At 51.0% G+C, this 27,117-nt stretch overlaps 1 protein-coding gene across 3 annotated transcripts in view; it reads left to right on the forward strand.

Annotated features, from left to right (window-relative positions):
- XRCC6 (X-ray repair cross complementing 6) overlaps positions 1-9,720 on the forward strand; it is a 473,622-nt gene extending 463,902 nt beyond the window's left edge. For all 3 annotated transcript variants that reach the window (XM_069652767.1, XM_069652769.1, XM_069652768.1), the window contains one exon: positions 8,957-9,720. In XM_069652767.1, coding sequence (XP_069508868.1) covers positions 8,957-9,159 — 203 coding nt within the window. In that variant the 3' untranslated portion in view covers positions 9,160-9,720. The remainder of the gene's footprint in view (positions 1-8,956) is intronic.
- The last annotated feature ends 17,397 nt before the right edge of the window (positions 9,721-27,117 follow it).

The following is a 27,117-nucleotide window of genomic DNA, read 5'->3' on the forward strand; positions in this document are numbered from 1 at the left end:
GAGTTTGTGAAGAACTGTGTCCCAGCAAGGACGTCGAGTCGTCCGGCGTCTCTACGGTCTTTGAGTAGCGGGAAACCCACCGGCGGATGCTCCACAGCATGTCGACAGGCAGGACTTCTCCGGCGGGATAAGGCGGTTGGCAGTGCGGACGAGCGCGTCCGGGAATCAAATGTCTTCGGCAAGGAGCGTTGCGGCTCCAGTCATCAACGGCACAGCGTCTGGGCAACTAACTTCAATGAGTCTCCAGCGGTTATAGCAAACCTGCAAACCCTGGTCAACGACGGTGGACGGCTGTCCGGTGCTTCTCTTTGTTTCTCGTTGGCGATCCCCGTCTCCGGCTGACAGCCTTTCGTAGGCTGACTTCCAGGACGCTTCGGCAAAGGTTATCGGTGCACGATGGTCCTTCGTAGCTCGGGAAGAGGGCACCTAACCAGGTCCTCTCTGGGTCAATTCTTGAAAGCACAGTAGCTTTCAGATTGTGATGAAGGGAACAGCGGTTCACCTTCATCCGCCTCGGCTTTGAAAGTAAGCAACAAGTATCAACTTCAGCTTCTGAACGATTTCTTGCAGTGATAGTCCCCCAGAATTACTAGTTGATCTCCCATTAATTCTGCTGGGTCACACTCAGGCAACCAATCACTCAGAAGGGCATTCAGGCAATCAGTCAGCCAATCAGGCGCACAGTGCGTTCAGGCCATTCTTCTCCATCCAGACACTCACAACACAGAATGTGGATTCGGACAAGTACCACGCCATTCAACACTACATACTGCATTCATACCAGTTTCGGGCCGGTCTGTCTGAGTCATTATGTCAAACACCAGATACTAATCATTCACAACATAGAACGCGTATTTGTCACACGCTCCATTCACCCAGGTCCCACCCACCGGCGTACCCACAACATACGGTCGTTGGGAAGGCTCCAGCCAGTCTGGTCTGCACTTCCCCACACTACCAGATATGGAACTTCCACCCAACAGCCAGTCAGGTGGAAGGGACAGAGTCCGGACTTCCCGGGACTTCGGGAAAGCCAACGTAACCGGCGATGGAAGGCAAGAGGCCACAGGGGCGATCTTGTTTCCATCGAGAATCTACTGATTCCAATGACCGGGCCGGGGCATCCCAAAATGGAGGATACTCTCAGCACCTGTCAAATTCAGCATGGAGCTGCCACCAGCCCATACCCTGCTCTGTGGGCCACACACAGGTGCCCAAAAAACATACACTAGGGGCACAGGGTTGTACCCCCACCCATGGGTGCCATAAGGGTATCCCATGGGTCTGTACACCAAACCAAAAGCAAGAGCTGCACCGCCAGGAGTCCCACATGAACTCCTGCGTGGAAAACACAACAGAACACATGAAAAAAACTGTAAAGGACAAGGATACTGAGGCCCTGTCCCTCCGATGCATTTCCAGCATCACAGTAGGCAAATTAGCTCAAATGCAAACCTTTTTTTCTCCAGGAAATTCTTTGTCTAAGAGGGCAGTGCTACTTTATACATAGCTTAATCACCCAAGAAAAACATTTGCAAGGCTGCCAGAACTATTACATACGTGGTTTCACCCTTCTTAGGGGTCATCGTTGCAATATAGCTCTGACAGCCTTCTTCTTCTTCTTAATTATCGGGTGCGTGGGCGGACTCACGCAGACGCTTCCCCATCCTAAAGGATGATGTGCACCAGACCCACCAATCAATACTTGTCTCACATAAACTCACAACTCCTCCCACCACCCCGTCTGCCTCACAAAATCCAACATCACACTGTTCCTCCTCCTGCCTCTCACCCCGTCACCTCCCAGCAAAGCTTTCCCACTCAGCTCAGCCACACCAAGCGCAGATAACCGAACCCTCATCAATTCTCTCTCCTCAACATGTCTCTCACATTTAAGCAGAAAATGTCCCACAGTCTCGGGCACACCACACACCGCACAATCCCTCCTCTCACGCTTCCCCACTCGATAGTCATTCAGCCCCACATGCCCTATCCTCAATCGATTCAGCATCACCTCCTCTCCTCCATTCCAGACTCCCCGCATCCACCTTCACTGACACTTTCCCACGAACAACAAACATCCACCTGCCCTTCACCCCACTCACCCACCTCTCCTGCCACTCATCCATGACCCGTCTCACCACCACAGCCTTCACCTCATCCACCCTCAAAGGCAGCCTCACATCAACTGCTCCCCGTCTCATACCCTCACCCGCCGCCAGATCCACCGACTCATTACCCAAAATGCCACTGTGACTGCGGACCCACGCCAACTCCAAATCCATTCCCCCATGCACACACCGATCAATCTTCCTCCTGATGTCCAAAATCACATCCTTCCTGTCGCCATCCCCTGCCACGATCGCCTGCAACCCACTCAATGAATCTGAAAACATCACCACCTTCTCTAACCCCAACTCGCACACCCTATCAATCGCCAATGCAATCGCCACCAACTCAGCCGTACAGATCGACACATCATTCGTCAATCGTCCCACTTTATACTCCCCAGTGCTTTCCAGATAATACGCCATACCCACTCTCCCAGACACGGGGTCTTTCGAACCATCCGTGAACACCTTGCATCCTTCCTTTCCTGCCACATACGCCTGACCCACAGCTTTGATCTCGCCCCGCAATCCTCTCTTCTTCGACACCACATTCGCCAACCCCAAACACACCTTTGGAGACCCCATCATCCACCTCGGCCATCTCTCCAAATCCGTACCCGTCACAGTCATCAAATCGCCCACACCCCACTGCACTCCCTTCTCCCACATGTGAAACCCTAAAGTGCCCCCCTTCCTCCTCCACCGGTCCCTATAATAGTCAAACCTCCAATTATACTTCAAACATTCACGCACCGGATGAGCCACACTCTTCGCACTGCACTTCACCCACCATCTCATATTCAACGCATCCCTCCTCAACCCCAACGGCATCTCCCCCACAAGCACCTGAACCGCATTCACTGGAGAGGACCTCATCACACCCGAACACACCCTCAATGCCCTCGCCTGTACCCTATCCAACAGCAACTTCTGACTCGCCGTGAAACCCACTGACACCTGGCATCCAAAATCCATCACACTCAGAATCAACCCCTTATACAACATTTGTAGACACTTCTGCTGCGCACCCCACTCTTTCCCAGTCACCGCCCGCAGCAAATTAACCTACGTTTACACTTATCCACCATACCATTCACCTGTAAATTCCAGTTTAACTTCCTATCCAAAATCACCCCCAAGTACCGAAACACTTCCACGCTTTTCACCCTCTCACACCTTTCAAAACTAAGTCCAACCCTTGCTGCACTCTTCTCCCTGAGAAAACCATACTCGCACTTCTATCCACAGACATCGAAAAGCCCCATTTCCCACACCACTCCTCCATACGCACTATCGCAGCTTGCAGCCGACTCTGCACCAACAACAAACTCCGCCCTCTTACCCATACCACACCATCATCTGTGAAGAAATCCACCTGACACCCGAAACCCGCCAAAGTTCGAATCAACCCATCCACCATCACATTAAACAGCATCGCACTAATCACACTCCCCTGGGGCGTCCCATTCTCCATCTTCCAAACCTCAGACATCACCCCCCTCACTCTCACCTGTAAGGTCCCGTCAGCCAAAAACGCCTTAATCCACCAAAACATCCTCCCCTTCACACCCATCTCCAACAGTCTCACCAGCAACCCTTTCTTCCACACCATATTATACGCCTTCTCCAAATCCAAAAAGAATGCCCCCACTATCTCCCCATCACACAATGCGTCCTCCACTCCAGTCACCAACCTCACTAACGGATCTGCCACCGACCGATTCTTCCTGAACCCACTCCGAAAATCACTCAAACACCTATTCGACTCCAAATAAAACCCCAAACGCTCAACAACCTTCCGTTCCATGACTTTACACAACACAACAGTCAGCGCAATCGGTCTATACGACTTACACTCTGTCAGGACCTTGCCATTCTTCAAAATCACCACCACAATCGCTCTCTTCCACAACTTCGGTAAAACTCCACTCTTCCAGATCTCATTGAACAATGCTAACACCTCCTACTTACATTCCACTGACAACTTCTCCAAAAATACATACATGACCCCATCCACCCCTGGACTAGACCACTTGCCCTTCCGAATCGCCCCATCCAACTCCACCATAGAAAACGGAACCTCATACTGCTCTTCCCAAGGCCCAACATTCGCGAACAACTCCCGCATCTCCTCCTCAACCACTCCCATACTTAGTCTCACCGCCTCTGGGAAGTTCCCTGAACTGTGCACTCCCGCAAAATGCTCCCCCAACAAATTCGCCTTCTCCCAATCTTCACTGACCACCTCCACCCCTTTCAACAACACAGACATACCACACTGCGGCCTCATCAACCCGGACATCCGCTTGAACTGCTTCCAAACCTCACCCACGCCAGAATTACTCCCCAGAGACCCACAATAGCCCCTCCAATATCCACGCTTTCTTTCCCTAATCACCCTCTGCACCACCGCCTTCACCTTCTTGTTTGCCACCAAATCCTCCAACATTCCCGTTCTCACCGCCCTGGCCCTCGCCTTCTTACGCGCTGGCACAGCCCGTGAACATTCCACTGACCACCAAGGAACCTCAACCTACCCACCCGTCCCCTTCTCAACCTCCGGAACTGCCGCCACCATTCCCTGCACCAAATGCTCATTCCATTCATCCACCCCCCCCCCCCCAATCCCTATCGCGAGGAACAATCAATTCCTGACAAAATCTCTTATACAACTCCCAATCAGCCTTCCTAAAGTTCAACCGGCTCCCAGACATCCGTGGCCTGATCCCTACCTCACCCCTCACTGTCACCAAAATACCAGAATGGTCGCTCCCCATATCCCCATCCTCACGCACCTCCCAATCACATTCTCCCGCAATCGCAGCAGAAACCCAGGTCAAATCCAAACACAACTTCCCAGTCCTCACATCCAACCGCGTACCCGAACCATCATTCAGCAAAAACAGACAAAATTCATCCGCCATGTCCTCCAATAGTTCCCCATTCGCATCTGTCCGATCACTACCCCACAACGTGTTGGCACTGTTAAAATCGCCACAAAAAACACAAGGTCCCACATGCACCCTTATCACTCCAGACAGCACATCCACCTCCACCACCTCACACGGATTATAATAATTTAACACCAAGACTTCTGATCCCCCTACCCGAATCCCCGCCCGGATAGCCTCCACTGCTCCATCCAACACAATCTCTCTTACAACCAACCCCTTCCGAACTGCCAGAGCCACCCCCCCCCTCTCCCCTCCAACCTATCCTTACGAAACAACTCAAAACCCGGAATCACAAACCTCAGATCACCCCTTAACCACGTTTCCTGAATACAAACCACATCAACATTCAATTCCCCACACAACGCCACTTTCAACTCCTGCCCATTCCTAAACAAACTCCTTGGGTTCCACTGCAAAATCCTCAGGCCAACACCCCACTCTGCTACCGCACTTTAGTAACCATCCTGAACACATCCTTTTCCAACACATCCACAACATTAAAAAACCTCCTCCCTGCTTCCACCACTCCTTTTGTAAGATCCGACACACTGACTGACAAATTCCCCTGAACCAGCTCCAGCACACTCACTATAAAGCACATAAACTCAGTTTTCGAGACAACCATCATTTCTACGCCTTTCACCTCTCCCACCACTCTCTTCCTTCCCGCAGCCTCATCCACCACCAGCTCTCTCCCACCTTACACCTCATTCACTACTCGTACCGGTTTCACCTTTGCCACTGCCTCCGCATAAAACAAACATTCTCACACTCCCTAAACGCAGTAGAGTGCCGCCCCCCCCCCCCCCAATTGACACACTTCTCCAGGGCCTCCACCTTGCATTCTTTAATATCATGATCTCCTCCACACCTCCCACAATGCCTCTCATTCCTGCACACTCTTGCCGCATGTCCAAACTGCTGACACTTATAACACCTCAACGGCATCGCCACATAAACTTTCACACGGAACCTCTGAAAACCCATCTCCACCACCTCCGGACACTCCGTTCTCGCAAACCTCACTGCCACAGTCGTTGACACCACATCCCCTTGTGCATCTCTCCTCCCCAGCCTCCACTACCCCCACATCTGCCAGCTGCTCCTCCACCTCAGACATATTCATGGACACTGGCACACCATACAACACCCCCTTACACGACACACCACTTTGATCAAACACTCGCACCGCATGTCTACCCAGACAACCCACCTCCAGAATCTTAGCCTTACTGCCAGCATTCGTCCCCTCCACCAACAACCGGCCCCCAGTCACCACTTGCACCCGAGTGACAACTCCCAAAGCCTCTTTCACCCATCCAGCAATCACCATCGGATCCTCCCCCTGAAACGTCTTCACACGACTATCGGGCTTCAACACCACCTTCCACACACTGTTAAACTGCATCTTCTCCTCCCCAGACACACCCCTCCATGGGGCTTCCAGCCCCTCCAAAGCGCACTTTTCTTGGGTCCCCGACCCTGAGGTGCCCTGGACCAGCCCCCCTCCATCGTCCCTCTGTGGAGATCTGCTGCGATGCCGTCCCTCACTTCCCCCCTCTTCCCCACCTCCCCCCTCTTCCCCACCTCCACAGGTGTAGATTTCACAGACTGCGTCTTCCTCCTCTTCCTCCGCCCCCTTCATTTCAGCCTTCCCACCCCCCTTTGCCATCCTTACCTCCTCCTCCAGGCACACACTCCCCCCTGCACCCGCCTAGAGAGACCGCCCCGCCTCCTCAAGCCCAGCACCCTCCTCCCAGACACCGCTCCGCCCTGCCTGAGTCCGCCCGGATCTCCTCTGACAGCCTTGTGGTTGGAGCATTTGGCCATGTTTTCACAACTCCAAGAAAGTTATGGTGGGTTTAAAAAGGTTTGAATAAAAATAACCTTTCACCTGAAATGTGAAAGTCAATTTGAGCCAAGACACACATTCCACAAGGCCACATAGTAGCCACAGCTGAAAGTTCACCTTCAGTTCTGAGCCACAACAGCAAGGCATTGTGGGTATGCAAATTAGCTCAAATGCAAACCTTTTTCTCCAGGAAATTGTCTTTGTCTTAGAGGGCAGTGCTACTTTATACATGTCCAAGTATCCGTGCCGTCACTCGTGAGGTCTCCTAATTATAAAATTACAATGATGGATCCTACATAAATGAAGTGGCAGCGATGCACTCTCTATAGAAGCTAAATATGTATTTATATTTATGTAGGATCCATTGTTGTAATTGTATATAAAAAAATAGGCTAACATTTATATGAATAAATGTGCAAAAGCCTTCACACTAATTGGTTTGCTGGTTATTAAAGTCCTTACTTCTTTACATGAACACAATTTAAATGAATGGCACAGTGACTAAGGCTTAACATTTATCTTTAGTAATTGGAATACTCTGTTATATTTGAGACTTTGTTCAGAGCTGGCCCTACACAGAGGGCCTCTGAGTGCCTTCAAGGGTTAAAGGTTGAAACGGTGAGAGTTGAAAAAGAAGTTACAAAATGTTTTCAGGATATAACGATTAGAATAGACAAGTGGTAGCAGGGGAGATGGAGGAGCGGGGTTATGTGTGGGGGAACATGTATGTTTTTACTCTCTTTCTGAAAGTGCTGATAAAAGGTGCAGTGCGGGATGTAAAGAGTAGGGGTGGCTCATGCCCTGTGTGCCCAGTGGGCACATGCTTGTTTTTTTGTATATGTTAGTTTGTAGAGTGGAATGTGCAGGCAATGCTGCTTGTGGCTTGCTTGACTGGTGTTTGTGTGGGTGATGGGTTTGAGTTTGTCGTGAAGGTAAGATGGTGTTTTGTGGTCAATGGCTTTCAAGACAATGCAGAATTAATTGAAGGCAATTCTTTGGGGTACAGCCATTAGGGCTGGGAAAGAGCTAGGGTGATATTTGAATGGGTTAGTAGAGGCTGCTGTGTTTTGCAGTGGGGCAAGGGAGCTGCTGGGTAGTCCAGTGAGGAGAGCATTGCCATAGTCCATCTTAGAGAGAATAAGAAAATCTGGGGGTCGTAAGAAAGCAGTGCTCTAATTAATACCACTAATTATTGGTAGTATATGGATCTGCTGCGTTAGTAACCTTCCACTGGTGCCCCCTAGTAAGCACCAGGACACATAAACCGAAAACTATAGAATGAAGGTAAGTCCAATGCACAGATCCAGAGATTGTAAAGTCCAATAACTTGACTTGATAATGACCGGATAGGTCGAAACACGTGTCGGCTGTTTTATGAACAATAAATTATGCATACAAGCACATGAATACGTTCTTTAACTTGGACTTTACAATCTCTGGATCTGCGCATTGGACTTACCTTCATTCTATAGTTTTCATCTTAGAGAGAACTAGTGCTTGGACTGCGGTGTGAAGTCATCAGGAGGAATGATGTGCTGATCTTACGTAGGAGGTGTGGTTGTAGATTGCATGTTTTGGTGACAGCAGCTATGTGGTGTGTGAAGGAAAGGTTGGGTTTGATTGTGACAGGTCTGGAAAGGGTTATGTGTGGGTTGTTCATGGCGAGTTCTTTGATCCAGGGGGTGAGTTTGGTTTTGTGTCTGGGGGACAGGTGAGGAGGTATTCCGTTTTTGGAATGTTTGAGCTTGTGGAAGTGGGTGTCCATCCAGGTGGTGATGTCGTAGAGAACGTTTTGGAGAATGTAGAGTTGTGAGGGGGCTGAGATTTGGAAGTATATTTGTGTGTCGTCTGCGTGGTGGTGGATATATGTCATGTTCGAAATTCTATTGAATGTATAAAAAAGGAGAATTGACCATTTGTTGAAGATATTGATGTGATAGTATAGCTTGGTGGTGCTTTGACTTTATTCTGGCCATACAACTAATACCCAACAATACCCACCCCACTCACTGTTTTTTCCTTTATCTACTTTGTGGCAGGTGATGGATCTGGCCAGGCCGAGAAGAAGGCCAAGACCGAGGTGGTCCTTTCGGAGGCCGAGCTGAGAGGCCATGTGCAATTTGGTACCCTTGGTAAACTCACTGTACCGGTTCTGAAGGACGCATGCCGCCTTTATGGGTTGAAAGGTGGCAAGAAGCAGGAGCTGCTGGATGTATTAATAGACTACTTTAAGAAGCACTAAGAACAGGATTGTATCTTGGAGCAGCATTTTGTTGGGACGGCACAGATCTTGTACCTCAATGTTTTTACATGTTTACAACTTGGTGTTTTCTTATTGAGTGGCCTGGTTGGTTCTCTTTTCTTTACTAATGTCAAGCATTGACTCCTGTACCAAAACGAAGTTCAAGAATCTAACCTTATGTGGCCTTTTCTATCTGCTGCGTGAGCTTATGACACTTGTGTATACGGAAGAATAGCTCTGTCTGACTCGGAGTAGTACCGCTGGCTGGGCCTGTGAGATCTATGTACCATGTGAGACTGCTCTGCCCCCTCAGGCCCCTGCATGTTTTTAGTTGACTTTAGCTTGCCAGATTGAGCACCTCTCCGGCTAACAATCATATTGATTGTTAAATGCCTTGACATCCTGCAGGCAAGCATCAAATTATCCAATAATCCATTCACAAATCCCAGGATTACCAGTTGAGGATAAGCTTTGCTTATTTTAACCTCTCGCATTGGGACCCACAATATGAAAGTATAAGTGTTTGTATTAACTGAATTAAAAACATATTTTTCAAGAGTTTTTCTAGAATTGCTTTCAATTTCTTGCTAATTTTGAGCATTTGTTAAATTGAAGCAGATCCTCATCAGTGCACTGTACCACCCCGTGTGTATATGCGTGCACACGCACGCACACACACACACACACGTGCACTTAATATATCTGCTTGAGGCTAAGGGATGAGACTGGTATGACCCTGTGTCCAGAGGCAGTACATGGTGGAACCATCTTTGTGATACAGGCACCAGAGGCAGTAAATGGCAGAACCCCCAGGCACCCCAGCCCATCTCTAACCACATGTGAATGTCAAGACCTGTTAATTATACAAATCTTTGGTGGTCTGGAAAGCACCCACTTCATGGGGGGAACAGAGTTGGAAGAAAGGACACGCTGCTTGCATTCCCGCCACTGCAGACATCATTGAGCCACACAATACAATAGGGAAGGCTGGTTTATTGAGAGGCAGAGGTTCAAAAGGGTGGCTCACAAAAGGAAGAGTGGACACTGCACTTGGTGTCCAACACAACGCAGCATTGGAAGCGTATGAACAATTGCAGAGATGTAAACACTCTAAAGGAGATTCCTAGGTGATTGAAGGAATGCTTTTCTCCTCTGCTAGCAATCCACTCGTCCATTGTGGTCACTGGGAATCAGTAGTTTGCATAAGCAGAATGTAATCGTAGGTCATGCTTGCTGGGTGAACACAGCTGATCGCACATAGGCAATTACATGTCTTGGGCCCAGCCTGTGGAGGAGTAAAAGAGGAAGGTGAGCAGAGCCTAGTGATACCAGTTGAGTAGGGAGACGAAGATGCAGGTTTGAATGTATCTGTGTGGCAAGTAAGTGGAGAGAAGAGCGTGTAGTGGAGAAGAGAGAGGGCAGCAAGGAGATGGCAGGCAGGAGGAGGAATATGCTGAGAGGAGATAGAAGAGGGGATGTAGACTGGAAGGAGGGGAAGAGACAAGGGACAGGAGAAAGTAGAAGGTGAGGAGGATGGAGGGGAAAAGAAAGCAGCCCAATTTTACAGAGAGAGCTGCTATACCAAAGGCTACCTGGAAGGAGTGTCCAAGTAGGCCAGCGCTAGAGCCTGACGCTACCAGCAAGCAGCCAGGAAATATTAAACGGGGGCCAAGAAAGAAGTGTGGGACGATATAAATCCCGAAGACAGAGTGCTTTCCTACAAAGGAGGTGGTCCTGAATCAAGAGGGAGGGAGATTGAAGGGGATGAATAACTCTTCCCCATGGTGGTTTCAGATTGCCCAGAACAGGAAGTATTTGAAGCCTGAACTGATTAATTAGGACTCAGATAAACTACTGAAGTTCTCTATCGCCTCAATCTTCCATTGATCTCTTGGCCTTGATAAATATGGTTTAGAAGGCAGAATCAACACAACCTGACCAAAGGTTCCCAATACCCTGTAGGTGGCAGAGGTCGTCTCCGGCCAACTAAGCTCCCATATAGCCATGCGAGCGGCAGCTGAATATGATTAATACAGTGCAGTTGACGTTCCCACATGGGAATACAATGTTCATGTCCATAATCCAACTCTCAGTTGAGACTTTACCAGTACATACAGGGCATAGTCGATTACACCTACCTTTTGAGAGTGGGATCCCCAAAAGAGATCTTAACCAACCAAGGGTCCATCTTTATGGTGCCATCCATAACTGGGGAGGCCATGACGCTGCTGAACATTAATTATCTCCAAACCTTCTTATACCACCCTCAAACCAAAGGCTTAGTTGAGTGCTTGAATAAAATCACTTGGGGTAGCTGCTAGACAAAAATGGGAGAAACTTGTATGACTTGATCCCATAAGCCCTGTTTCCGGTCCGAAAGGCCTCGCAAGCTTCTAGAAAGTTCCCCCTTCAAACATGTCTACAGAAGGAAACCCTGCAGTGTCCTGTATATGTTGAAGGAGATCTGGGAAAACCAAGAAAACTCTGCTGTAAATTCTAGACAGTTTCTCCAAAGAAAATGCAAGAGAATGACACTTGTATGTGAGCTAGAGAACTAACATATGCACCAGGCTGGGGGCAAATGGAAGCAGCAAGCAAGGAAGCACAAATTAAGGTGGGATGAAAGGTTCTGGTTTTAGAGGATTCAATACAAAGAGAGGGGGGGGAGTGTCACAGAAGCAGTAATGGAGAGGGACTGTAAACTAAGCATAACCAATGGAGTCCATACTGCTGTGAATTCAATTAGAAAATTGCTTGAATGGCGAGTTATTTAATAAGTGTACCAAGGAGGTATCACTAAACCAATTAATTTAGGCTACTGCAGACTCAGAAAGCAATCAGGGTAGTCTCAAGTTAAAAACAGTAAACATATTTATTTTACAAACAGACATCGTAGACAATGCATAAATAATTAAAGAAAAATGGATAAACTTATCTGTTGGTTAAAACAGTTGAACATTGAAAACACAAAAACAGAAATAGTGATCTTACTTTAAGAATTGCAAGAAAACAAACAAAAATTGCAAAAACTAAGTGGTGGCCTAAAACTGCGCCAACACTCTTAGATTTGGCTTGTATTCAACCAATACATAAGTTTTATTGGATTGGCAAGGTTGGAATATTCTATATTCTTCATTTTATTGACAGGTCTGCCTACATGTATGTGTCAAAAAATAATAACAGATAGCAGATTAAATAGACATCTTAAACACGTTTCGGCAGAACTAACCATATATACGCTACAGAGCCCCCATAATAATCGTGGCACGGACCGGGGAAAGGTGCGTGGCCAGGCAAGTGAGACGACACGGAAGAGGGGAAGGACACAAAGGAGCGAGAGGCAAAGGGAGCACAATAAGCGGAAAGCCTGAGAAAGCTCCAAAGAGGATGTATGGTACGCAGAAATAAAGCAGGGCACTAACATAGAAACACAAAAGCAGGCTAGGGGGCCTAGCCAACAATTGGCCTACAGCACTGGCCTACAACATAGAAGGAGCCAAGGAAGAGAGAAGTGGACCAACTATCGGAACATGCAGTGCAACCAGTGGTGGAGCACACAAAGTAGGGTGCTGAGGATCAAAGACTCACAGCTAAGTAACTAGCACACACCTGTGACCAAGCAAGGTGGAAATAAAGCAAGCCGAGACACCAGATGGCGACTAAAGGCAACAAAGCTAAAGACAAACCTACCACCATGGAATCATTCACAAAAGGGCAAGATAGCCCTAAATGTGGAACGTCGGTTGAACCGGCTGAAGGTACGTTGGCAATGCTGGACAAGGGGGATCAGCAAATACTGGCTGCCATAGCAGTACTGAAGGCAGCCTTGGAAGCGAAGATTGATGCAGTAATGATATATGAGGGACTGTTAAGATGTTCATTCGCCAGCAGAACGCACAGCAGAGCTGAAAGGGCTAGTGGAGGGCAACACTAAGGAAGTGTCACAAGCGACAGCAGATGTTGAAATACTACAGCAAAGAGTAAAATTGCTCAAAGACAGAGTGGATGATGCAGAGGGTCGTGGGCGCAGGAACAACATTAGGATTCTGGGACCCCCTGAAGGCATGGAGGGGACTGACCTCACTACGTAGAAAATCTGCTGCTACAAGAACTAGGACCGACCAGGGAATCTCACACAGGTTCACGGGAGAGCACGCACACCGATCCTTAGTTAGGAAACCACCACATGGGGGCACCTGCTAGGCCCATCATCGCCAAAATACTAAATTATAAGGACAGAAGATTTTTGCATTTTCAAGAATGGGGGGCACTATACAAAGGTCCTCAGCTAAACTGGCAATATACCCGGACTACATCTTTCAAGTACAGAAACGAAGAGCCCAATTTATTGCTACAAAGGAGAGACTGAAAAAAGCAGGCCATGCTGAAGATACTACATAATGGTCGTGCTCTGTTCTTTGACAACCCAGCAGAAGCGCAAGACTGGATGGACAGCGTGAAAGTACCTACACCGGAAACTGACTGACCACAATGTGTTTGAGTTAAGTACAAGCTCTAGGACCAAAGACCGTTTGAAGTGAGCAATGGCCTCATAGTTAAGAATTGGGTGAAGTTCTCCTGAACCAGAGACCATGGGCACAATGGAAATAGATGAGGAGATCAAACCTGAGACTGCACATAATGGCAGCCGCCTCTGAACAGCCGCTAGGAGCAGGGGTGCATGAGGAGGGATCACAGTCTTCTGAGGAGGAGTGTCACTGGACACTCCTACTTCCCCATACATTTCTGTTGGGGTATGCTATTAAGTACCCAACCGTTGGGCACAAACATCTGGTCGGTTGACTAGGAGGGGAGCGAGCGGAAGCGGGCTAGTCTGAGCATGCTCTACATAGCTGGGCGGTTAAAGTAGGGGAAGGGACTGTTGAGTAAAGGGGAGAGTGGGGAGTTGGTCATGGGAAAGGGGAAAAGCCAGATAGAGTATCCCCAAGTCCTGACACACATTTATTTATTTATATAACGCACAAAACCCAGAGGTATCTAGGCGCTTAGGCTTAAGAGATTGGTTACAGTGCTTCTAGTTACAGAAAGGAAGCACAGGAGGTGATTACATCATAGAGAAACATACACAGGTAATTACATCACAAGCCAAGTGCAAAAAGAGTTCAAAGAGAGCACATTCATGGAGCCTAACCCCATGTTGCAGGGCGGCTACATGGAGTTATAATCTTGAGAACCGATACGCTGATCGGGAAGCAGCAACAAAGGCCAATTAAGCATGTACATAATGGTGGATAGCATTAAAGTAATGACCTGGAACATTTGTGGTCTTAACTACGTGAAGAGGCATAGAATAATTACATACCTGCGTAGGAATAAGATAGGAGTGGCGCTATTGCAGGAAACGCACCTCAATAAAACTAGACAAGAGAAACTCGCCCAAAAATGGGGCGGCCTGGTAGTGGGATCCACATACTCGGCTTATGCCAGGGGGTCCTCATTTGGGTAGCCCTGACAGTCCCACTGAGGATACTACACACTAAGACTGACGATGAAGGCAGGATGGTATTGATCCATGGTACTCAGGGAAAATAGGGCAATATGTATAGTGAACAATTATGCACCGAATCATGATATGAAATGTACCGCTCCCTGTATGCAAGGTTAGGTCCGTACAGAAGTTTAGTCTTCTTATGGGGAGGATACTTCAATTGCACAATGAATCCCAAAATGGATAGGTCAGATGACCAGTTCAGAAGACTGGCACCACCTTCAAAAGTTCTGAACACCCTCCTACAATCCTTTAACCTGGTGGAGTACACTTCACCCAGTAGTGAAAAACTACTCACTCCACATAAAGTGTATATAAGATTAGATTACCTGTTCACCGGGGAGGAACACATGAGTGAATTTGAGGAGGCTCAATATAAAGCAAAAGCAAGAGTATTGTCGGATCATGCCCCGTTAGATCTGAAGTGGGTTATAGCTGCACCAAGACCGCCAATACCAACCTGGTGTCTCATTAGCGAGACCCTACTAGACACAGCATTTAAAGAACAGGTGCGGAAATACACAGAGGAATTAGATTAACAAAGGAAGTGTTAAATCAGTGGGTACGCTATGGGAGACATACAAAGTTGTGAGCAGGGGAGAGATGATAGCCAAAGCAGGGGGGTACGCAAGGCCATCACTTCAGAGTTAAACCGAATTGAACAAGAATCAGCAGAGGTTGAGAGAAAGAACAGTCTGGGGCAAGATCATTTGAGTGAAGAAATGATATTGAGACACGATTGTCTGATCAAGTGGGATAGACTGAGCAAATTCAGCTATGCAAAACATTTAGAGAAAACACATGCTGAAAGGGACAAACCAGGCAAACTGCTGGCATGGTTATACAAGAATGATGGTAGGAAAACACCAATACACTTAGTCCAGAATAAAGAGGGCAGCATATGCAATACTCAGTTGGGGGGTGAACAATGCATTTTATGAATATTATAGTGTGCTGTATGAGGATACCTGTTATGGGGGAAACGGGGAACTACAAGAAGCTTAGACCTTGTAACCTTACTGCACCTAGAGATACAGAAAGTGCAAATGTTAGAAGAACCTATAACGACAGAAAGGGGAGACTATAATAAGAGCACTGCCCTCAGGTAAAGTTACAGGCATGGATGGGCTGCCGGGCGAATTCTATAAAGAATACGTGGACAGCCTTGCAACGGTCCTGATGAGAGTATACAATGAAGCGTTTGGAACGGGTACGCTCACAGAAAATATGAGAGAAGCTGTGATAATCCCCATTCCTATGCCCAATAAAAAAAACAGTGGACTGCGGCTGCTACAGGTCCCTGTCCCTATTGAATCAGGACAGCAAAATCCTTACGGCATTACTAGCAAATAGGCTCAGGAGAGTAACAATATTGCTAATATGTCCTGACCAAACGGGATGTGTTCCAGGAAGGAACATTTCCCGCTATCTACAGCGGATACATCATGTTATCAGCAGTACTGAAGACTGGGAAGGGCACTGTGCGGTGGCCTCGCTAGACGCAATGAAGGCATCCGATTCAGTCCATTGGGACTGGCTTTATGCGACGATGGTTAAACTAGGATTCGGGCCAAATTATATGCAATGGATAAAACTGATTTATACTAAAACTATGGCTAGGGTCAGAACGGGGGGCATCTTCTCTGATAGATAGGAGTTACAGAAAGGCACCAGACAAGGCTGCCCATTGTCTCTGATGCTCTATATCATAGAAATGGAACCAATAGCGGCATTCCTGCGGCAAGAATACCAAGATGTGGGAATCAAATAGATGGGATGCGGCATATAGTGTCAATGTATGCAGATGACATGCTATTTACAGAACCCTGAGGAGAACCTACAACACATATTAGATGTACTAGATAACTTTAGCGGATTGTCAGGAATCACAATAAACGAGAGTAAATCCGTAGGGAAACCGTGTTGAGCTACCGACACTAGCACTCCCGTCGGAGAGAAACCCCTTCCGTTATCTGGGGCTGGACATCAACCATAACTCAAGACTGGAACACACGCACAATACCATAAAAGCGATGGAAGGGTTATTGAATTCAATGAAATTCTTGGGGAAGTTACCTTTGTCGGTAATAGGGAGAGCAACATTATTAAAAATGGTGGCACTGGCTGATAGCCACCAGGGGGCGCGGATGGAGGTCTCCTAAGCATCTACCTCTGTCATCTGGACCCCGTTACGGAGAGTGTGCCCCCACTCTACCCCCCCTGCACACCTCTCCCTTGGAAGATTGTGGTGTTCACGGATCTGGGACCCTGTGAGGCACATCTGGCCCCGGAAATGACCTGAATCGGCCGTGTAGAGCTGGAGTTCTCGCCTAGTTTGCACGCAGCGGGCAGAAACAAAAGTGTGGTCCCCATCGGGTGGGACTGCAGGAAGAGGCTGAACGCTCATCCCAGACGGCGGAGCTGCGTGGGAAGAACGGTCCCTTCCCCCCCTCACCGTCACTCGGTAAGAGGACAATTAAGAGGGACAGGAGCCTCCTTCCCCAGACTTAAATGGCATCTGTGGGCTGCGAGGCCCATGGACCGGAGATCTATTCATTGAGAGAGCAGCAACGAGAGGTAGGTGCCAGACTTGTGGTGGGGGCTACAGCAAGAGGGGGATCCCTGAAGGGGAGATGGGGGGCACCATAGAAGTATGTGCCCTAAGTAAAAGAACTTGTGGTCTGAGGAGCAGGGCCGCCACCCAGCCAGAACATCTAAGGCCTGGGAGGTGTGGGCCCCAGTCCTGGGGCGTGTGCCCACCTCCCTGGCCGGAACACTGGGGATTTAAGAGTGTACAGTTGAGGGCCCCCTCAATAGTGGCGTGTGCCCGCCTTTCCGGCCCATAGGACTTGCTGTGGGAGTAAAGGAGGGAGACAAAGCACCCAAGAGTGAAAGTGACCCGCACAGAGAGTCAAGACTGAGCAGCAACTTCCGAGGGAGTGTGGATCTGGATGTGTGGCCCCCGGTACCTAGACATGGGATTCGAGGGGGCAAAGGAGGCGCAGTGATTTTGTCCCTTTGCTCGTGGCATCGCTACAACCTCAGAGGTTAGGAGGCAACAGACGGGGGAGCAGGAATCCCTAAAACGTGTCTTAGTGGACAACTGGGTCTCCAGTGAGCAGGCGGTAGTAGTGAAGGTGTGTGGCCCCGGAACTTGGGGCATGTGCCCGCCTGCTCAAGCCCTGCCAAAGAGGACATAAGACGCTTGGGAAGGGAGTCGGGTGGATTCCAAAGGGTGTGACCTTTTTCTGGATACTTGATCGACCCAGCATACCCCAACAGGCCTCGACAAACCCGACTGTGTACACAGTAGGAACTTCCCTCCAATTACTGTGTCTGGCATTTTGCTACCGGGCTCCTCCCAGTGGTCCCCCATCTGCTGGGAAAGAGCCCTTGGTGGGGCCTGCTCCACGGTGGTCCTCCACCTAGATATGGTGTTGAATGGAATCCAGATCTAGATTGGATGAATTTGCATACCTAGACAGGAAGGAAGGCATAGATAATGACAAATGGAAGGCAATGGCAGCAGGAGGTGAGGACTTGATGGCAACAAAGGACGTTGCCTCGCTAATGGAGGAAATCCAGGGCATGAGGGCCGACATTGGCGGAAAAGTGGACAAGATCAACATCAGACTTGATAAATGGAGGAGAAGTTACAAGAGGTGGAACACAACCAATCCTCCCTGGACACCTTGGAGACCCAAATGGACGTAAGGATGGGTGACAGAGAGCAGGGAAGCCGAGATGGTGTTAAAGATGGTTGATTTTGAGAATCGCGAGAGAAACAACCTCCGTTTTTTTGGGGTGCCGGAAAAGAATGGGAAAACAGAAAGGGATCTCAAGAGAGTAATACATTAAATCACAAAACTCCTCTTCGAGGATGACTCGATTGACGAAACGAAAATTAAGAGGGTCAATAGGGCCGATGGTCCATCTGGAGGCCCGAGATCGGTTCTGGCGTGCTTCCACTACTACCCGGACAAGCTCAAGATCTTGGACAAGGTGAAGGCAAGGGGGTCGGTATTGTTGGGAACGTCGAGGATTACTATCTTCCAAGACCTTCCAGAAGCACAGGCTCGTGACGGAGGAGGAAATAAATAGAGTTACTAGGGAGCTACTCAGCGAGGGAGAACTTGCCCGTGACCACAGAGGGAGAACGAAGGAGACAGAAGATGGCACATTAAGGGCCCGAAAAGGAGGAGAATCCGGGGCTCCAGGAAATGTATGAAGCTGAACACGTCCCCTCCCAAGACATCCTGAACACATTTCCAGAGGTGGCACTGAGATTGTCTAAGGGAACCTTATGTACGGTGTGAACTCCTGGGGCATGTTGGAAGAAAGGGGGAAGCACGGTCTATTCCTTACAGAGGGCAAGCTTCCTTAGGGGTTTGGTCTGTGGTTTAAGAAGTGTTTAAAGATGTTTGATTGGTATTGTGTTTGTTGCAGCGTGGGGGTCTACGGTGGGGGCACCCGAGAGTGAGGTGTACAGAGCTGAGGCCTGGGTTTCGGGCGTGTTTGGTGGTTCGGACTTGCCTATGTGATGGTAACTGGGAGGGACCGAGCGCTACAGGGAGGGGCGGGAGGGCTGGGAAGGTAGTAGAGGGTTACGGGGGTTCTGGTTAGTTAGGACAGATCTTATGTTCACCTGTGGAATTGAGCTTGTAGAGCTGAGGGGGCTCACTTATTCTCTGGAGACTTATTACGGGCATGGGACTTGCTTATGGCTGTGATAGGTGGAGCTGTGAGGGGTGTCAGTCTCTGTGTGTGCATACTGAATGTTAAGGGGCTTAACTCCGCCACAAAAAGGTCTCTGGTTGTCAGAGTTTAAGAGATCGGGGATTGATGTCCTATTCCTACAGGAAACTGGATATCAGAGGGGCGATGAGCAAAAGATCCCCTGTGGCCTTATTGGAGGTCGGGAATTTCTAGAAAGGCAGGGGTAGGGGTTCTGGTACGGAAAGGTCTCCGGATGGAAGTAACAAAGAAATGGTCTGGCGCAGAGGGGAGGGCCCTGCTGATCTCAGGCTTGATGAAAATAAGGGTTACCTTTGCAACTATGTATGCCCCGAACCAGGGTCAGAAGAGATTCCTGCTAAGAACCGTAGAGAAAGTAATGGGAGAGGCACAGGGGCATCTCATACTTGGCGGTGATTTCAATGTCTGGATGGAGGCGAATCTGAACAGGCAGGCCAGACATGGAGGGGAGCCTCCGGCACAAGGAGATTAGAACGGCCATGGAGCTCTATGTGCTGAGGTACAGGCGAGGGGATTCACTTTTTCTCCAGCATGGGGTCTGGCATGGATTCACATGCTCATGAATATTCCCCGTCGTCAGGCTGGGAATCCTCGGTAAAGAAAAAACCAGTATCAGTTTCGTTTCTGATCTGTCTTTCGTAGTAGTAACCAATCACTGGTCTCTGCGTCATACTGACCACAGCCAATGACTGCCCTCTACCTAAGCACCGCCTCTGGCAGCCATCTTCAGATTTTTACCGCACATTCATGTGTTGGGATCCTCGTGCTATTGCTCTCGAGCGTTAGTGCTATTTTTTCACGTTTTTTGCTCAAAAACTTCGTTTTTTTCGGTCAAAAGAGCCTCAAGCTCCACCGACTCTCCATCCGATCAACGGGGACCCGTGTCGGATTCGTCTGCGCCCCTCAAGGGTGAAGATTTCGTCGAGCTACGCTTTGGAGGACTCCAGAAGCTTCTCAGGCCCGGACATGGCCCAGGAGAAGGGAAGCTCGACGCCCGGAAAGCTGTTCAGGGTCTGCCCTGGATGCCAGCTGCAGAACGTCTTTAAGGAGGACGAACACTCCTTTTGTCTCTACTGCTTACATGAGGACAAGACGCACGTGGAGAAGGACTGTGCGTTTTGCGGCAACATGTCGGAGCGGACCATGAAGGACCGCCATCAACGTCTCGCCAACTGGCTGGAAGGGAAGAGCCCGTCAGGCGAGAAGAAGAGGAAGAGCTCTGGGTCGGGTAAGAGGAAGGGCGAGCACCCGGCAAAGCTCCTGGAGAAGCCCCGGTCGAGCTCGAAGGCCCCATCGGAGGACAGCGAGGCAGTGTCCCCCCCCTCAAGGATAAGGCGGTGAGCGCACCTAAGGTGGTGAAGGCCTTAATCCATCCGGCCAAGCCCTCTATCGATACTGTCGCGGCGGCCCTGGCTCAGCCTGTGGAGGCTATACCAGTGGTGGCGACCTCGGGGCTCAGAGTCTCCCTGCCACCTCGGAGGGAGTCCTCTTTTGTGCCCATCGATAGGACCCCCGTGAAATCCCCGGCGGGGAAGAAAAAGGGGGGGCAGGGCGTCGTCGTAGATTCGGCTTCAACCTCGGAGGAGGAGCTGATCGAGGTCTTAAGCCACGGCCTTGGCGTGGAAGAAGACCAGCCCGTCGGGATGGATCCCGTCGCGGGTGACAACGACATCGTCGAGGGTGCCGACGGGGCCCCTGATCGCCCGTCGGATTCCCCTCTGCCAGCGCCGCAAGACAACTCGGCGGCCATTTTGTTGGCTATACAGTCCTTATGCTCAGAGATAAGGACGAGACTAACGTTGCCGACGGAGGAACCTCTCCCGTCGGGGGATCCGGGACCTTCTGGTGTTCCCCCGCCCAAGAAAAGAAGGATTCACCCTCCACCTCCTTTTCAGCCGTCGCGCCCCGTCCAGCCCTCCTCCCCGTCCACCCGAGGGGATGATATGGGGACTGACACGGCAGCGACGGGCATGGACGACGAGGTATACGACGAGGATCTACCCTCGTCACCTCCCACCAGGGCTTCTCCGCCCGACGAGATTGGATCGTTCCACTCCATGATCGCCAGGGCATCCAAGCTTTTCCAACTCTGCCCTGAGGAGAAGAAAAAGGAAGGATTCCTTTATCAACGGCGCGAGGCCAAGAGGAAGACGGTCCTCGCGGTGCCTCTACTGGACGACATTTGGGATGAGGGCCTCGCCCTCCTCAAGAACCCTTCCACGACGCCAGCTAGAAGAGACCGGTACCGGGTCCCGGACGCGGCCCCCCTGTGCCTCCGGGCGCAGCCTACCCCGGACTCTGTCGTCTCCGCAGCGGCCAGGAAGAAAGCGGGGGGGTGCGGCCTCCACATCGACTTCCCCACCGGACGGCGAGGGAAAGAAATTGGATGCTATGGGACGCAGGGTCATCTCGTCTGCAGCGACGACGATTAAAGCGGCCAACGCCTTGGCGATCGTGGCCCGCTACGACAGGGAGCTATGGTACAAACTGGCTCCCCTGCTGGACTTCCTACCGGACGACAAGAGGGCGGATGCCCTGGAGATCCTACAGGAAGGTGAGGTGGCGTCGGACCACGCCATCACTATTGCGACGGACATCGCCGACACTGGGTTTCGCCAGTTGGGCAACGGCGTGTGCCTTAGGCAGCGTGGATGGCTCAAGGTTACGGACTTCCGTCAAGACGTACAGACCAGAGTCCTGGACATGCCGTTCGATGGGAACAACCTGTTTGGGAAAACAGTGGACGACTCCCTTCAGGCCATTAAAGCGGACACTGAGACGGCCCGGGCCCTTGGGGTTCTGCAGCAACGACGGACGCCCTTTCGGAGCAGCGGAGGCAAGGGCGCCTCCAAAGGTTCCGGTGGCGGTTTCTCCACCTACCGTCAAGCGGCCCGCTCGTCGTCTCAGGAGGCCTACAGAGGACGAGGCAAGTCTGGCGGACCCCGCCGTCGTCGCCAAGGAGGTCAAGGCGGCAAAGTCTCGTCGAAACAGGATTGAACCGGCCGTGGGGTCGTGCCCCCACCGAAGCACCCCGGTGGGAGGCCGGCTGGCGAGCTTCGTCAGCGTGTGGGAGTCCATCTCCACCGACCGTTGGGTGCTGGACGCCTTAGCCCGGGGCCACGCGCTCGAGTTTCAAAGAAGGTGCCCGCACGTCCCCCCCGTGGCCAGGAAGGAGCTTCAAGTCCCTCAGCTTCTCCTGGAGGTAAGGGCGATGCTCAGGAAGGGCGCCATCAAACTCGTCCCAAAGAGGCTTCGGGGCTCCGGAGTTTACTCGAGATACTTCCTCGTGAAGAAGAAGACGGGAGGATGGCGCCCCATCCTAGACCTGCGACGTCTGAACAAGTTCATCAAGGCGCAGACGTTCCGGATGGTCACCCTCCAGCACGTCCTGGGTCAGCTGGAGGAAGGAGACTTCCTGTCGTCGTTGGATTTGGAGGATGCCTACTTCCATATTCCCATCCTAAAGGGGCACCGAAAATTCCTCAGGTTTGTGGTCCAAGGGCGTCACTACCAGTTCAAAGCCCTCCCCCTCCCCTTCGGACTACGGTTGGCACCCAGGGTATTCACCAAGTGCCTTGCACCGGTGGCGGCGCAGCTGCGCCGCGAGGGGATCCACGTCTACCCCTACCTGGACGACTGGCTCATCCGAGCCAAGAGGAGGGAGCTCGCCGTGGGGCACACGGCAAGGACCGTCCAACTTCTCACGGACCTGGGATTCTCCGTGAACTACGCCAAGTCCCACCTGGTACCCGTGCAAAACGCACTGTTTCTGGGAGCGAAGCTCGACACAGTGTCCCTTCTGGCCTCCCTGTCGGAGGAAAGGACCAGGTCCATCCTGAGCAAGGTACAGCGGATGTTGGCTTCCGACGCGGCCAAGGTGAGGTCCATCAAGTCCCTCCTCGGAATGATGTCTTCTTGCATCTACCTCATTCCCATGTGCAGGCTCCGGATGCGCCCGTTGCAGGAGTTCCTGGACGCGCGCTGGATCCAAACGACAGGCGGCTTCGAGGAGAGGATCACACTCGACGAGAGTTTCCGCCGAGCGGTCCGGTGGTGGGGCACCCGCGTGCATCTGACGGCGGGCATGGACTTCCGGACCCCAGACCACCAGGAGACAGTGACCACGGATGCCTCCCTGGAAGGGTGGGGAGCGCACACCGAAAATCTGCACGCGAGAGGCCTTTGGCACCCGACGGAGAAGTCCCTCCATATCAACGTCCTGGAGCTCCGTGCAGTGTTCTGGGCCCTCAGGTCCTCCCTTTCGTCCCTCAAGGGCAAGGTGGTGAGGATCTTCACCGACAACACCACCACCATGTTTTACATCAGGAAACAGGGCGGAACCAGGTCCCCAGGACTGTCCAAGGAGGCGCAGGACCTGTGGCATTGGGCCGTCGCCCAAAGGATGTTTCTGGTGCCGTTTCATCTGGCAGGGATAAAAAACACCATCGCCGACTCACTCAGCAGGGAGCTGCGCTTGTGCCACGAGTGGGAACTACGGCAGGATCTAGTGGATCGCCTCTTCCAACGGTGGGGCACACCCCAGATCGACCTGTTCGCGACGGCGACAAACTCCAAGTGCCGGAGGTTCGCCAGCAGGTTTCCCCAGGCGAGGAGCATGGGCGATGCTTTCTTGTTCCCCTGGGAGGGCCTGTTCCTCTACGCGTTCCCTCCTTTGCCACTGCTAATCCGGCTCGTCAACCAGCTCAAGAGGTCACGGTGCAGGATGATCCTCGTCGCACCTGCGTGGCCGAGGCAGATATGGTTCCCGGACCTTCTGGACTTGTCAACGTCCCCGCCAATCAAGCTGCCGGTGGACGCGGATCTACTCTCCAGTGAAGGAGGCGCCATCCTCCACCACGATCCGAAATCGCTGAACTTGCAGGCCTGGCTCCTGCAGCGCTAGAGTTTGGAGGATACGACATACCGGCCGACTGCAGAGAGGTTCTTGCAAAGGCCAGGGCGTCCTCGACTCTTAAATGCTACGGACACAAATGGAAGAGGTTCTCCTTCTGGTGCCACGCACAGAAGATTAACCCTCTACGGATTACCGCTCCCCAGGTACTGCCGTACCTGCTGACGCTGGCCAAAGCTGGACTGGCACACGCGTCCATCAAGATTCATCTTGCTGCGATCTCCCGATACACCAGAACCACGGGGCGGACGTCCTTGTGGTCTCATCGTCTGGTGAAAGAGTTTATGAAGGGACTGTTCAGATCGTTCCCGCCGGTGAAGGCTCTGGCCCCGGCGTGGGAGCTCAACGTGGTGCTGACCAAGCTCATGGGACCTCCGTTCGAGCCTCTGCACTCGGCCCCGTTGAGGTTTCGGTCGTGGAAAACAGCGTTTCTTGTGGCCATCACCTCCGCACGACGGGTGGGAGAGATCCAGGCCCTTTCCTGCAAGGCCCCGTACTTGACTTTTCACGACACGAGGGTAGTGCTCAGGACGCACCCCTCCTTCATGCCCAAGGTACCGTCGGACTTCCATCTCAACGAACCCTTGGTGTTGCCTGTGTTCTTCCCGTCGCCTTCGTCGCCGGCTGAGAGGACTTTGCACTCGCTGGATGTGGCTAGAGCGCTGAAGTTCTACGTGGACCGCACGAAGTGTTTTCGGAAGACGTCACAACTCTTTGTGAACTTTGGACCTGTCAATCAGGGGAAGGCTCTCTCGAAGGCTTCCATTTCCAGATGGCTCTCCGGCTGTATCATGTACTGTCATCGGTTGGCAAACCGACCGCTGCCTGGCCGTCCGAGAGCCCATTCCACCAGAGCGATCGCAGCTACCACGGCGTTCCTTTCTGGTGTGCCCCTGCTGGACATATGCAGGGCTGCTACGTGGAGGTCGACGCACACCTTCATGAAATTCTACTGCGTCGATCGGGATTCCAGGGAGGAGTCCAGGGTCGGCCAAGCAGTGCTGCGCAACCTGTTCGCCTGAGGTGAGCCTGGTGAGGAGGTAAGATGCTTAATGTTGAGTTTGATGTAATGCTTAATGTTGAGCCTTTGCCACCTCCCGTGGTTGTGCATGTGTGTACTGCTATATATTCTTTATTCATGAGCATGTGAATCCATGCCAGACCCCATGCTGGAGAAGGAACAAGTTACTTACCTGTAACTGTTGTTCTCCAGCATGGGTCTGGCATGGATTCACATGCGAACCCTCCCGCCTACCCCTCTGCGGCTCTTCACTTGGTCATACTGCCACTTCACGTGCTTCCAAAATCTGAAGATGGCTGCCAGAGGCGGTGCTTAGGTAGAGGGCAGTCATTGGCTGTGGTCAGTATGACGCAGAGACCAGTGATTGGTTACTACTACGAAAGACAGATCAGAAACGAAACTGATACTGGTTTTTTCTTTACCGAGGATTCCCAGCCTGACGACAGGGAATATTCATGAGCATGTGAATCCATGCCAGACCCATGCTGGAGAACAACAGTTACAGGTAAGTAACTTGTTCCTTACTCTGCTTCACACGGCACTCTCACGAGAATATATTACCTGTATATTTCAAAGGACCTATGGGATGTGACAAGAGGCTCAGGGATTCACCCAATCTCATGGACAGACCACGACATGGTGTCTGTTGATATTAATTGGGAGGGATTGTGCCCCAGAAACTCCAAATGGAGATGTAATGAATCGCTGTGGAAGGACCTGTTTAAAGAAGAAATGCAGAATAGAATTCGAGACTTTTTTGCCATCAATGATACGGGTGAGGCGGGAATGGTATGGAATGCGGCGAAGGCCACACAGAAGGGCTTGCTGATTGGTGAGGGGGCCCGCAGGAAAAGGGGAATGTACACTCATAGAGAAAGGGCTAAGGGAAAAAATAGGAACCCTGGAAAGGCTCGCCTAATCGTCACCCATAGACAGGCAGGACCGTATTTTGGAAGCTAGGGGCCTGAGAGGTGAGTTAAAATTGCTGAAGGGACACTGGCCACCAGGGGGTGCACGTATGAGGTTCACCTCCGTGTGAGCACCTTGCCTAGGGGTCCTTAACGTGGACTGAGCCCCCACTGGGAGACCCCCCACCCCAGAAAGAACAGTGTCCAGAAGGATATGAAGACATCACCACGGCTAGGTGGAAGAAAAGAACAAGTTACTCTCTTACCTGGTAACGTTCTTTTGATGGGATGGTCCGACGACGTATTCCATATCTATGACAGTAATTACCACAGCTGTGCTGCTTCGGAAAATCTTCGGGGGCTGCGTCCTGCGTCGATGACGTCGATACGCCGCCCTCGAGGACCTCCTCCGACGGCCGACGTCACTGGATGTTATAAGTAGGATGCACAACGCCCGTAGCCTCAGTTGTAGTTTTTTCCCAGAACGTGTGCCACCAGTCTTCTGCCAGTCTGACACACAAAGCCTTGCGGAAACGTAAGCTGCAATCGCATAAGAAATTCTGTAGTGGGGAAGGTAGGGAGGGAGCGATATGGAATAAGTCGTCGGACCATCCCATCGAAAGAACGTTACCAAGTAAGAGAGTAACTTGTTCTTCGAGGGGATTGGGTCCTCCGATGTATTCCATATCTATAACATGCTCTCAAAGCAGTACCAATGCAAGGAGGTTGGAAAAGAATTTAGAAAACAGAAATTTAGCATGCCCAATCAAATTGCGGAGTAAAGGATTGCCTTGCCAAAGGCCAGATCCTGCCCCCGGATGGAATCGAGGGAATAGTGACATACAAAAGTATG

This window comes from Ambystoma mexicanum, chromosome 3p (assembly GCF_040938575.1).
Source record: "Ambystoma mexicanum isolate Mex_15411 chromosome 3p, UKY_AmexF1_1, whole genome shotgun sequence".
Classification (NCBI taxonomy): domain Eukaryota; kingdom Metazoa; phylum Chordata; class Amphibia; order Caudata; family Ambystomatidae; genus Ambystoma; species Ambystoma mexicanum.